The sequence below is a fragment of the Heloderma suspectum genome, chromosome 4 (assembly GCF_057233095.1).
Source record: "Heloderma suspectum isolate Gila_16-S chromosome 4, 16-S_ref, whole genome shotgun sequence".
NCBI classification, from domain to species: Eukaryota; Metazoa; Chordata; class Lepidosauria; order Squamata; family Helodermatidae; genus Heloderma; species Heloderma suspectum.
This window is the reverse complement of record NC_139461.1, coordinates 271,704,015-271,718,032: the sequence shown is the minus strand read 5'-3', so window position 1 is coordinate 271,718,032 and position 14,018 is coordinate 271,704,015. Positions and strand designations below refer to the sequence as shown.

Below are 14,018 nucleotides of genomic sequence, written 5' to 3'. Positions count from 1 at the left end.
CACCTCAGCCCACACCTCCAGATAACCTCCTCCAGCAATTTCATGTAGATGTTAAGCAGCATGGGGGATAAAATAGAGCCCTGTGGAACCCTATGGCATAATTGCCGAGGCACAGAGCAATAATCCCCTGGCACTGCCTTCTGAAATCGGCCATCCAAGTAGGAGCGGAACCACTGCAGTGCAGTGCCTCCAACTAGGTATAATGTCCCTACTAATAGAACTTTTCATATCAGTAATCATTTCTGTGACCTCTCATGTGAAAACAAATCCCTGTTAAGGATTCTTAAAGATTGTGGGTTGCATCCAGATTAAGGGCGTAATCCTATGCATGCTTAGACAGAAAAAAGTCCTACAACTCCCAGCATGGCTGGCTCGGGTATGCTGGGAGTTGTAGGACTTTTTCTGTCTAAACATGCGTAGGATTGTGTCCTAAGTAAATTACACTTTAGTCCCATTAAAATCAATAGAATTAAAACCTGGCTTACTTAGTCTTTATCTAACCCATTGATTATGCATCCTTTGGGCTGCAGTAGAACAGACTACAGTCCGCCTAGGAAATACTGTTGGTCTAGGAATCAAGCAAAGGTGAAACAAGAAGGTAAGGGTGTGCAAGGATGCTTTTCACCACATGTCTATGAAATCATGTATGCTGGAGGCAGAGGTGATTAGCAGTGGTTTTAGGTTTTTTAAAAAAATATAAGCCACTAAGACAGGGGTCCCCAGCACAGTGCCTGCAGGTACCCAATTTTTTATTTGTTTTTAATTCCCATTTTTAAAATATGCATAGATGGATTTGTATGAAATGCATACAGCTTTCTAGCAATTATACATAGGCTTCAACAAAAGCAGACCAAATATCCAAATCAATATCCATTTGAAGGTGGCGTCTGTATGCAACTCGTTCAAATATTGAAAGCGTTGTAAGGTCCTCAGTCCATTGTATTATAGGAGGTGAGTGTTTATCCTTCCAATGTTGTAATATCAGTCTTTTAGCTATCAAAAGGGCGCAGAGAATCTATTTACACTGACCGTTTGTAAATTTCCATGAAGCAGGTAAATAATTTAAAAGAGCGTGTGCATCAGTGACTATTAAAGACTGTTCCATTACAAAACTTATCTGTGTAATGATATCCCCACAAAAAGAAGCAACTACTGGACATTGCCAAAACATATGTTTAAAAGAAGCATTAGCTGTGTTGCACTGCCAGCAATTAGCTGAATTAGACAATTCCTTATTAAAGAGACGTTGCGGTGTCCAATAGACATAAAACAAATGTTTTTGCGGAATAAGATGCAGCCTAAGATCCATACTCACAACAGGTAGATGCCAAAGTGGCAATGCACTTAGGTGTTTTGTGGTGTTACGCACAGCATTTTTTTAAATTCCCAAATGTGCCCACAGGTCCAAAATGTTTGAGTGGCATATACATATTAATAAATAAAATAAATAAATAGTATGGCAGGCAAGGTTGCAAGACAGAATTGCCCCTGCCACTGGGTCCTCGAGTAAAATGAAAAGGAGCAGGTAGTTAGTGGGTATTGGCTTATGTTTATATCCTCTCCTTCTTCCAAGGAGCTCCAGGTAGCATACTTGGTCCCATCCCCCCAATTTTATCCTCACAAATACCCTGCAAGTTAGATGAGGCCAACGTGGTGCCCTCCAGATGTTTTGGATTTCAATTCCTATCAGCCCATACCAGCATGTCCAACAGTCAGGAATGCTGGGAGTTGTAGTCCAAAACTTCTGGAGGTTCCCAGACTGGGTAAAGCTAAATTAAGCTGAGGTCACTTAATAGGCTTCTGTAAAAAATGGAAATATATATCTAGGCATAAATAATAGAGGCTCGTAGCATTTTAAAGGCTAACACATTTATTATGGCATAAGCTGCTACAGTGGACTCTAGTCCATGAAAGCTTATGCCATAATAAATTTGCTAGTCTCCAAGGTGCTGCAAGACGCTTAGGGCGCAATCCTATGCATGTTTAGACAGAAAAAAGTCCTACAACTCCCAGCATTCCTCAGCCAGCCCTGTTGGCTTGGGAATGCTGGGAATTGTAGGACTTTTTTCTGTCTAAACATTTCATTTATTTATTTAAAACATATCTTGGCCACCTTTCAGGGCAGAAGCCCTCCCAAGGCAGCTTACAGCAATGAAGTACGTAAAAACAGTTAAGGGTGCAATCCGATGGCTGCTAGACAGCAGCTGGATGACCGTAGGATTGATCGGCTCCCGGACAAATGCCTCCCCTCCCCCACCGCCTCATAGGCAGCGCGGGTTGTCCCAGTGCTTCATGCTCGGAAGAGCAGCACGGAACAGGGGAAAGGGGGCTTTCCTGGGGGTGGGGTGGGGAGTTTGGAAGTGCCGGTACGACACTTCCTATGTGTCATCTGGTCTCCCCACCCCGTGCTCTGACATCCTGCAGCTAGACAGCCGAAATCGGCTGTCTAGCTGCAAATGCAAGGCGACTGGAGCATGGAGAAGACGATCCCCTCTGTGCTTCTCCCATCCTGCATTAGATAGGCAGTTGCCTCCGAGTTCGGAGGCAGCCATCTATCCCCATTAGGATTGCCCCCTAAAATATTAAAAGCAATAACAACATAAACACAATAAAATAACAATAAAAACAACAATAAAAGCCAACAATAAAACCGGCAACAACATTATTTATTTTATTTATTTAAATAAAAATGCATAGGACTGCGCCCTTAGTTGCTTTTGCTGCAACAGACTTAACACTGCTATTCCTCTGGGAGATGTGTAGGCATGTATTTCAGATGATGAATGCTTTGCATAAGTGTGAGTCTAAGATTTGAATTATGGGAAGAAGAGCAAGGCAATATCAGTAGCTCTGCATTTCTCAGTAACTCCTGACGTGAATTTCTGATGGTATGTTGACTTGGGAGCAAGATGACCTAACTCATCTGCCTCTCTTCTTTCAAATCTGTCCACAAAACCCACTTATCTCAACCCCTTAATCTTCATCTCTATCAAAATTAAGGCAAAGTTAAGCATTGCTGAACTTAACGCAGACTCTCTTCCCCTCCCCTGCCTTTGTAGTATCTAAATTTAAGTTTCACACTCCTATAGGCAGGGACCTGTCTTTCTGTAGTCACTCTAATGCCATGCATTTTGAGGGTGTTACATAAATAATACTATTTGTGTGGATCTGGGGGAAGCTTCTTTATTCTGACCAAGGTCTTAATGTTCAGAATTGAGAGGTAAAATACTCTCCCCTGTTCAAACATGATTATTTTGATTTTCAGCTGTTTATGCAAGAGATGTGTTTCTTGTTGCCTCAAGGGATGATAATGATCAGGGTAACATATCCTGTCCTTTAGCTCTCTAACAGCACTCGCTTGGGTGTAACTGACTTGACTGTTGGGAAATCAAAAGACTTAATATGTTTTCTGTTTGATTTGGACTTAGTGTTTGCCTGGAAAGGGGAAACGGATGAAGAGTACATATGGTGCATTGAGCAGACCCTCTATTTCAAGGATGGGCAGCCTCTAAACATGATTCTTGATGATGGTGGAGACCTCACCAGCTTGGTTCACACTAAATATCCACAGCTCCTGAAAGGTAATTGTCTTTTGTTCTCACCTCGAACACCTCGAAATAGGACTGAACCAAAACACCAGTATAGGTTTGTTTTTGAGAAGAAGTGTGCTTGATGTATTTTTGATAACCTCTTTGAAAACGTTACTACTTGATTGTTCACAGGCATTATATTATAGCAAATAGACGAGGGAGAAACTGTTTTCAGATTTTGTCCTGTGTTTGGTTGCATTGGGTGCTTTTCTGTTTTGGTTCATAGGTATTATAAGTCACAATGTTACCAGTTACATTAGCCTTCCCCAACCTGGTGCCCACCAGATGTTTTATACTGCAGTTCCCATCAGCCCCAGCCAGCATGGCTAATGGCCAGGAATGCTGGGAGTTATCGTCCAGAACATCTGGAGGGCATCAAGTTGGGGAAGACTGAGTTTCATGGCCTAGTGGAGGACTTAAACAGGGTACATAGAGGGAGAATGCCTAAGCTATTGCTTTGTTGCATTATGGAGCTTCTTTTGAGCTCTGTAATGGACTAGTTCAGGAACTGCACAGCTTCCTCGAACCTTTGGAACAGCAGCAGCAGCCTTGCGGGGGTGGGGTTCCTGTGAGCAGGGCTTTGAACTGTTAGCACCTGGTTGCCAATAGCAATCCCTCCCCCCCCTGAACTGAACAAACAGATGAATGCTTGCATGATAGTCTAGTGCAATGCTTTTTAGCTTCGTGGGCTGTATGAGTACCACTGTTTGTAAAGCACCAATTTAGTGCTCAGTGCAATATCTTTCTGGATGCCGTAAAATCTAGTCTATCTACCACACCGACCCTATGGTGTTTTATGTTTCTAGTATAATTTACATGTCTATTTGACAAAAATATCCTCCCTGTCAAAATGTGCACAAGTTTAAGCTCAAGAAAATTCTGCTCAGCTCTACTTTGGAGCTAATATATGCAAATTAATTATGGCTTCTGGGGTGTGTGTGTGTGTGTGTGTGTGTGAGAGCGCGCGCGAGAGAGAGAGAGAGAGAGAGAGCGCGAGAGAGAGAGCGGGCGAGAGAGAGAGAGAGAGAGAGCGCGCGCGAGAGAGAGAGCGCGCGAGAGAGAGAGAGAGAGAGAGAGCGCGAGAGAGAGAGAGAGAGAGCGCGCGCGAGAGAGAGAGAGAGAGAGAGAGAGAGAGCGCGCGAGAGAGAGAGAGAGAGAGCGCGAGAGAGAGAGAGAGAGAGCGCGCGAGAGAGAGAGAGAGAGAGAGAGCGCGCGAGAGAGAGAGAGAGAGAGAGAGCGCGCGAGAGAGAGAGAGAGAGAGAGAGCGCGCGAGAGAGAGAGAGAGAGCGCGCGCGAGAGAGAGAGAGAGCGCGCGCGAGAGAGAGAGAGCGCGCGCGCGAGAGAGAGAGAGCGAGAGAGAGAGCGCGCGCGAGAGAGAGAGAGAGAGAGAGAGCGCGCGAGAGAGAGAGAGAGAGAGAGAGAGCGCGCGCGCGAGAGAGAGATGAGGCTGTACTGACACTTGGCTGCATTTGGGTGTCATGCTAAAACATGGTTTAGCATTATGAAAACATGCTGCAGTGAGTCTTGGGCTCAAGTGCACCCCATCCTCTCCTCTGGCATGGCCGCCAGGATTAGACTGGAAGTTTCTGTTCCTTGTGGAAGACAATCCATTCTAGATTAATCACAATTTAGGCATCTCCAGCATGGTGTCTGTGGGCACCATGGTGCCCTCCTTGCTTTCTGATTCCCTCCAGGCCAGGTTACGTGCTTGTTTAACTAAAAAGGTCTCCCCTCTGCCTGCTTGCTGTTCCTTGCTGGGCTTGGTTGCACATGCTGACTTCCATTCTGATTGTACAGGAGGCCTTTAGGCTGGTTGGAGGAGAGAGGAAAGGACAGGTGGTGGCTGAGCTGTGCTTGTGTATTGCGCCTTGAAGGAGAAAAAGAAGGGGGGATGGAAAGCAGGATGGATGGGATCAGGAGGGGTAGAAAAAAGAGCAAAGGGAGTCATGGGGGAGGATGAAAAATAAAGTGAGTGGGGCCAAGGTAGGGAGCCAGGGCATTGCTAGGTACTTAAAATATCCAGGTCACAGGCCCGACACAAATTTCTGCATACGTGTAAGAATTACTGGAATTTATTTACATTTCACCAATGTTAGCAAAAATAATAATGAAGTATTGCCTCTGAGCATATACAGAATGCTTTTCTCTCGTCACTGAGCAATTATAGTCTCCCACTTCCCATGCACTTAATAGTGATGGAATATATCCCACACAGATTACAGCCTCCGCATTCCCTTTTTACAGATGAAGCACTGACAACAGCTGTTGCAAGAAAACAACCAGATTACAAATATGTTATTCTCCTCCGAACAACAATCCCTCCTCATTTTTCTGTCCTTCAGCAACTCTGTGTGTGTGTGTGTGTATGTGTGTGTGAGAGAGGGAGACAGACAGACAGACATGTGTGATAGCTCCTTTAGAATTCTGACTGAAACCTGGAGTGGATTCACCACCCCACTGACATCAGCGCCACCACCCTCCGCTGCTTTCTTGGGAGTAAGCCCATTTGAACATAATGGGACTTACTTCTGAGTAGTCATACGTAAGATTGTGTAAGTGTGCAGTATTTATTCCCCCCCCCCAATACATGCACACATAAAACCCTCCTGTTAAGGGTGGTTGGAAATGGAGGTGGAGGAAGGAGAATTCCCCCTGCCAAGTAGCTTCTTTTATAGGGGTAGCACTTCAAAGGAATTTGGGAGGGGTGGGAGAGTAGTATATACCTTAATTATCCTTATGAGCTGAGGTGGCTGACGGTTTTGTCTTGCTTTTCATAAACTGTAAACCATATTTAAAAGCCCCATGCCTGGGGCAGCACCATGAAGCACTCCGGACTCATCCCTCCCAACGCTTTCTGGAACATGACATCACATAGTCTCAACCCTCGTTTTGGTATAATCTGCTCCCTGCAGCTATGTGGGAGAAGCTAAAGGTGGGGCCAGGTGGGGGAGACGTTTGTGGAGGCTGATTAAATCCTTTGCTGTGTTGAAGCCGCTGAGTTCTGCAGGAGCCAAAAGTTCCAGTTTGGACAGTACAAGCAGGTGCTGTGTGAAATACCAGCGTTTCACAGGGAGCTCTTTCCCCTCCCACTTCAAACTTCCATTGCAAGCAAGTTTCCGGCAGTGGGCATGCAAGAGTAGAAAGGTAGAAGGAAGGGGAGAAAAACAATGAGAAGACTGTGGAAGAAAAGGCGGCAGTGTCTCCTATAGTTTAAAAGGCTGCTGCCTTCATTTTACACCCCCTATTGTTCTGCTAAGGGAGTGAGTCTAAGGTCTCATAGTCACGGCAAGTCTACTGAGCTCAGAGGGAAGAGACAGGCTTCTATTAAGGCACATGATGTCATTGGAGCAGCTCAAAAAATTTGGGGCACCACTCAGGAGATTTGGGGCATGTGCCCTAGTATGCCTCCTATAATGCACTTGGTGGGGGGAAGAAATGAAGGGGCTATGGGGCAGAAGGGGGAAGTCGGGGAGAGTTGTGGGGCAGAGTTGGCTGGCACAGAGCTTTGGGGCAGGGGCTGAGTTGACTGACAGAGAGTTCTCCTTTGAAATGGTTGTTTCATGATCTGTGAAATGGGTATTCTGTTGAAGAAGAGAAGTATGGGTTCAAAGGAGTGATTTTGTGTTTTGGGGCTCAGACCTCCTCTGCCCTTGAACTCAATTTCTTGGGCAGGTTACTGGTCCTTTAGCCTCAGGTTTGCCTTCTGTGATGGGTGTTGCCACACCCAACATGGCAGCCGTTTCGTGAATGAGCATGCCCCACAGCAGCCATTTTGTGATGGTGCCCGCAACACTTTCTCAAAGTTCTGAATGTGTCCATAGACAGATCCTTAGATTAAACTGCTTGATCTTACCTATGGTTGGTTGAAACAAGCCAATTTCATAACCTATGTTCTGAAGTTGGTGTGTTTCAACAAACTATAGTTACGATTAACCGGATTTCAATATCATGACAAACTGCAGCTAGTCTAAAACACAAGCAAAAGTTTCCAAACTCTTCTCAGCCGTGTGTGTGTGTGTGTGTGTGTGTGTGTGTAAGAGAGAGAGCGTGTGAGCAAGCGCCTGAGGCTCATTTCAGCTCATTCGCATACTAAACCATTGTTTAGTGTCAAGTTGAACAAGGCTGTTACTTCAATATATGGATTTCCTGTGACAAATAACATACTAGCAAAATTGATGTTAATGGCATCCATATTTTTTAAATATGGTAAGTGGTATATAAATCATCATCATCTTCACTGGAAAGGATACAAATAGCTTTCAGGTACTTTCCATGGACAATGGCTTCAATGAAAAGCAAATGTTTGCAGTTGGCTCACCCATTTCAGTGACTTATCCAATTACTGCCTTTGTGGCTGGGCACCCTATGTGCCACTTTGACTACACATAGTGCTATTCCAGGATTTGTGCAGCACATAATGCACCACCTTCTGCTAATTAAACCTGAAGAGTGTTAGGGCTAGCTTTGGGCCATCTTAATACTTTTTCCTCTTAATAAACATCAAGAAGGTATTCATTCAGACTTGGGCAGATGCTCCTGCAAAAAGCAGGATCTCATCCCAGGGCCAACACATATGGCGGTATATACGCTGAATGTCCCTAGAACTGTATTGAGGTGAACTGAAAAAATCTGATTTCTGCAAGTTAAGCAAATGGCCAAGTATTTATGCTATGCAACTTATTCTGCTACTGTTTTTTGTTTATTTTATTTATTACATTTATATCCCGCATTTTTTTTCCTTTTGGAAGGAACCCAGCATGGCTTAGATGATTCTCCTCCTCTCCATTTTATCCTCACAACAACCCTGTGAGGTAGGTTTGGCTGGCTCAAAGTCACCCATGGAGCTTCATGGCTGAGTGGGGACTAGAACCCAGATCTCCTGAGTCCCAGTCCAACACTCTATCCATGACATCGCACTGTTAGAGTTGGAGAAGGACAAAGAACCATGCAGGCCATGAAAGCCTTGCTCCCTCTAGCCTCTGGTAATCTTGCTCAGCTTCCCAGTCCATTAAACATGATCCAGCATTACTCAAAAACACTTTTCAAGTCTATATTAACCCCATGTGGGGTAGAAACTTTAAAAATAAAAAAATGTGATTCCCAGGAGATGCTGCATTATATAATCAGTCTCTGTGCTTGTGTAGTGGTGTAGCAGAAGGCCTTTGTGCTTTGCTTTAAGTTTGGAGGAAGTTAGTTAGGTCCATAGAAGTGAATAGGTCTCTTTTCTGTACATCTTACTTTAAGCCAGCCTTCCCCAACTGGTGCCCTTCGAATGTTGTTGGGCTACAACTCCAACCAGCCCCAGCGCACATGACAATGGCCAGGAATGTTGGGAATTGTAGCCCAAAATAACAGGAGGACACCAGGCTGTTTTAAGTAGTTTTGACTTGTGCATGCGCAGCTATGGAATATGGCTGCCTTCTGTGTTTTACCTAGGAGCAGGTGAGTTCAGACACATTAGTCGGACCACATGCAGCCAAGGAGTTGCTTATGCTGGATGGTCGTGTGATGTGTAAAAGTCCTTTTAGAAAATCTGCTCTCTTGTTAAGTTATCCTCTTGACAGAAGAGATGTGTGCTAGCATCCCATACATTATTATATATAAAATTAAGGGAGCAATCCTATGGCCACTAGGCACTGTCTAGAGGGCCATAGGATATGCTCATTTCCGGGAACCGACCTCAGAGCCCGAGGTCGATTCCTGGAAAACCGACCTCCCCCCTTGTCTGTGCTGCCTCCGAGGCAACGCGGAGAAGCCCCATCCTCCGCGCTCGCAAGAGGAGCGTGGAGCAACTGAAAAGGGGCGTTCTGGGGCGGGGAGAGCGGAGCTGTGCATATGACACATCCAATGTGTTGTATGGCAGCTTCCTCTCCCGGTCAGCCCCCCCGCCCACTGCTGGACAGCCGAAAACTGCTGTCTAGCAAAAAGAGCAAGGCAGCAGAGGCGTGGAGGGAACGATCCCCCCCGTGCCTCTCCTGCCTTGCTTTGGATAGGCAGTCGCCTCCAAGTTCGGAGGCGGCCGCCTATCTAGTTAGAATTGCACCCTAAGTTACAGAAGGATGGACACTGTATGTGCGGTGGAGGGTGGGAGAGAGGATTACCAGTGCTTAGCCTCCCCGAGGTGTGCGTAAGCTATGATTGGCAGGATATAAATTTCAGCAACAAATACAAATTGCAAATAGTGAGAGGAATAATTGAAATGGCGTACCAGTGATGAAAGAGAACGTACGCTGCTTAAGGTTTAACTCTATTGAAAGGAGATTTTGCAAAAAGCCCACTAGAGGGGGGCATTGTACTTCACAGTATATAGGAGGTTATTTCCCCCACACACACTTCCTTTCTTGATGGCAGTGAATAAAAACATGCTGCAAAAATAATTTTATGCAGTATCTGTTTCAGCAGACGAGGAAACAGTTGTGAACTGAATGGGAGAATTCCCGATTACATATCATGAAATGATTAGGATGGATCCAGACCTTTTGTCTTTTTGTATGAACTGCTACTGTTGGTTGTATGTGGAGAACGTGAAGTTGTATGTTGTGGTCCATCCCACATCTCGTCATCGATTGCCTGTTCCCAATTTTTTTAAAAAAATGTATATACCACCTTCAACATAAAAAGTTCCCACGGCAGTTCACAAAGACAAACAGAATACAAGAGAAAAAGTAAAATGCAACATCAGCAAGTCTGAAGAGCAGGTCAAGGGGGCATAAAACAAACAAAAACAAGGGCAATTATTAAAGGGCCTGGGAAAATTAACCCCCTGCAAAAGAAATTAAACCCCACGTCAACCTCCCTGGGGAGAGCATTGGTGTGCCGCTGCTGAAAAGGCTTTTGTCATCACCTGCCTCAGATGGCAGGGGAATCCAAAGAAGGGCCTCCAATTATCTTGGTGAATGGGCAGGTGCATGTAGGAGAAGGGGACCCCTCATATACTGGGGCGCTAGGCTATTTGGGGCTTTAAAAGCAAGCACCTGCTCTTTGAATTGTGCCTATTCCAGAAGCACCGGAGAAATATGCTCCTAGCGCCTGGTCCCAGTTAGAAGTGATTGTATTTTGGACTAACTACAGTCTAATAGTCTTCACTAGCAGCCCCATGTACAGTACAGTGATCTAATCTTGAAGTTGCCAGGGCATGGATAATAATGGCAAGGCTATCTGTCCAGGAGGAGGTTGCAGTAGCCACACCTATAGCAGAAGGAATTTAGTGCCTTATTTCGAGGTCTTGCATGAAAAATGTATGCCATAAGAACTGCATCAGATCAAAGATCCATCTACCACGGCATTCTGTTTTTAACTGAGGTCGGCCAAATGAAAGATGGTGTTGGTGTTCTTCTATTGTTTTCTGACTCTGGTGTTCATAGAGGTGCAAACCTTCCTGCAGTTAAGTCTGAAATACTGTGCTGTTCTTCTGAGATTCCATCCTACGGCAACTCCATCTGAACGTTTTCCGTTTCTTTAATGCTGGATTTATGCCATTGCACCCATACATGAATTCACCAGATGTGCTTTGGTAATTCCTTTTGATATTTGCAGTTCCCAAACTTGTAATTGTTTTTTTTTTTTTCGGGTATGAATTTAAAGGAGGTTGCCTTGTTCGCCTTTTGGGCAATTGTCTTGAGCTTGTTATTATTCACTTTCCCTTTAGTCCGCTTCTATGGAGGATGGCCTCTATTCTTTTGTTTACATTGGTGATATTCGCCAGGGCCCTTACCACAATCTTCCTCTAGTCACCAGGCAATTACTGTGAGGGTCAGGGCCAGAGTCAAGGGCAGGCATGGCCAGGCACTAGCCAAGGTCCTGCACTCCAGCAGGGGCCCAGTGACAAGAGCCCTGCTTATTCACCTGTCTGTTGCTCTGGCCCAGACAACTGTGGTGGTGAGAAGGAGGAGCAGTAGATGGGACTGCCTGCTTGCTCACTGGCTTTCTGCCTGTCAAGCAAGCAATGGCAGCCAAGATGAGAGAGGGGATGAGGAGCAATAGCAGCTGGTGACAATGGTGGTGAGAAGGTGGACTGACTGAGGGAGGTCGCCCATGGAGGGTGTTTTGTGCAGGGGCCCTCCAAAACCTGTAGTTGGCATTGGTGGGGGTATTTATGACCGTGCCCATTTCCAGTGATCCATGTGTTCGTGACAAATTACATTAACCCTGTCACTATATGTAGAGGTTTTCTGTGACTTCTGAGGACTGCCTCCTTTGGGGGAGGAGTATAAAGATTCTTAATGGCAAACATCATTTCGAGATGAAAATTATGTCTTAGACGTGACCTTCCACTACTAAACCAACAGGGCCACTGGCTGTTACTTCATACATTGTCCCAAAGCATGCCAGCTGACATCTTGGAGTGTGTTTCTTTCTTAGGACGGCAAATCTCTTCCTTTCTAGTCCTCTGAAGCCCCCTGCTCTGTTAGATTTGACAGCCTGAAAAGAAGAAATAATCTCAATCTATTTTCCCGCCAATATTTCTTTTTTCAATAAAAACTCAATTTAATATAGTAGGAAACTGGATACCTGGGAAGAATGAAACAACTGGCACAAGGCTAATCCACCCCTCACCCCCCAATAGGATTCCTATCTTAATGTTCTTTTTCCAAACTTTTAATTACAAGAGCCACCCAGGAGTGTGTGTGTGTGTGTGTGTGGGGGGGGTCCATCCAAGAGTGAGTGTGTGTGTGGAGTTCCATCCAGGAGTGTGTGTGTGTGGAGGGGGCGGGGAGATAGTGTCATGGAGGAGTGTGGGGGCCCTCAGAGGCCATTTTGCCAAGGGGTCCCTCAATCCTGGCAGTGCCACTGCTGTTACCTATTGTATTCCTGTATATGAACAAGCATGAGGAAAAATATCTGAACTTACTCCAGTGATATAATTTTGTAAGTGGAGGATACTTTTATTGCAGCCTTAATGTCTTTCTGGAAAGCTGTTCCATGATTATCCATTTAGTAGCAAGCATTCTTTTTAAATGGGCATCATAAATTTCTTCTACAGGCCACAAGAATTGCTTAGAGACAGCCATGGAATTGGCAGTAATCCCTGCCTCTTCCATTTGAACATGTAACCTTTGTACTAGGTATTAAGCTTTGTGGTGGTGCTTTAAAAAAAAAAAAAGTGAGCCCCATGTTTTCAACCTTTATCTTTGTCACCAGTAACCTATGCAAGTTTCAGGCAGTTTTGGACTTCACATCTTCCATAGTAGGAATAGGTGGTAAAGTCTCCGTGTGAGAACTGGATGGCCTCAGCCAGTCATGCTTGAATCATTATGGATTCCCCTTGCTTGCCTTCTGCAACTGTAACTAGATAGCTACCAGCTGCCTTTGTCATCAGCAGATATTTAAACCAGGGGTGGGGAACCTCTGCCCCCTAGATGTTTTGGTCTATAACTCCCATCATCCTCACCATTGGCTATGCTGGCTAGGGTTGATGGGAGTTGTAGTCCAAAACATCTAGAGGGCCACACATTGCCCCTCCTTGATTTAAACATGACAGTCCTCTAAACAGATTGAAGGTGCAATTGCATGGAGGGTAGCACCTTCATGCAATACTTTCAATCTACTGTTCTCTGTTACCTTAACCCTGGGGGTGGGCAGAAGGTAGATCAGGGTCTGGTGTTAGATCTATGGATGATTTGCAGTGGATTGGTAAGGGTTTCTGATTCCCCAATTCTTTAACATTAAATGACTTTCCCCACATAAATTAGGCTGCTGAAATAAAGAAAGCTTGCTGGGAAACCAGTAGTGGACTTTTGTGTATGCTCAGTTCAGTTCTGGTACAGAAAACAAATGCCTAGCCTCAGAATTTACTCAGAGGCACCCTCTTCTTTCATTCTAAGTGTATTGTCTTTTGCACCTGGCTCTGGTAGGTGGATTTTGGGATTCTAGTAAGTAACGAAGTGGATCCCAGAAGCCTGAAGCCTGTCTACCCCTGCCTTAAGCAAGGATGGAGGTGAGGGGGAGAATCTCCAGATTAGATCTCCAGATGCTTTGGACTAAGCCCCAGCATGCCTGACCATTGGCTATGCTGGTATGGGCTTCTGGGAATTGAAGTCCCAGACATCTGGAGATCTACCCCATTGGTAGGCACCCCCTCTTCCTGTGCTAATTGTGAAGCCTTTGGAATTGCCAACCCCCAAGTCCAGAATATCACTGGCAGGGCTGGGTCCAGGTTTTGAAGGTTCCTTGGGCAAGACACCCTCAGTGGGCCCCCTTCCTTAGTGAGCCTACGTTCTCACCACCATTGTCACCAGCTGTTATTGTTCCCCATCTTTTTCATCATTGCTATCACTTGTTTGTTTGATAGGCAGAGAGCCAGCGAGCAAGAAGGCAGTGGCATCTACTGCTCTTCCTTCTCACCACCACTGTTGTCTGGGCCAGAGAGAGAGGCAGGTGAACAAGCAGGTTGCAGTGACGAAGAGGAGGAGCAAGTCCAGGGGGTTC

General features: G+C 45.3%; 1 protein-coding gene across 2 annotated transcripts in view; it reads left to right on the top strand.

The window, feature by feature from the left end:
- The window catches only part of AHCY (adenosylhomocysteinase), a 74,543-nt gene that overhangs the window by 34,096 nt on the left and 26,429 nt on the right, over positions 1-14,018 (top strand). For both annotated transcript variants that reach the window (XM_084853859.1, XM_084853860.1), the window contains exon 4: positions 3,429-3,581. In XM_084853859.1, coding sequence (XP_084709985.1) covers positions 3,429-3,581 — 153 coding nt within the window. The remainder of the gene's footprint in view (positions 1-3,428; positions 3,582-14,018) is intronic.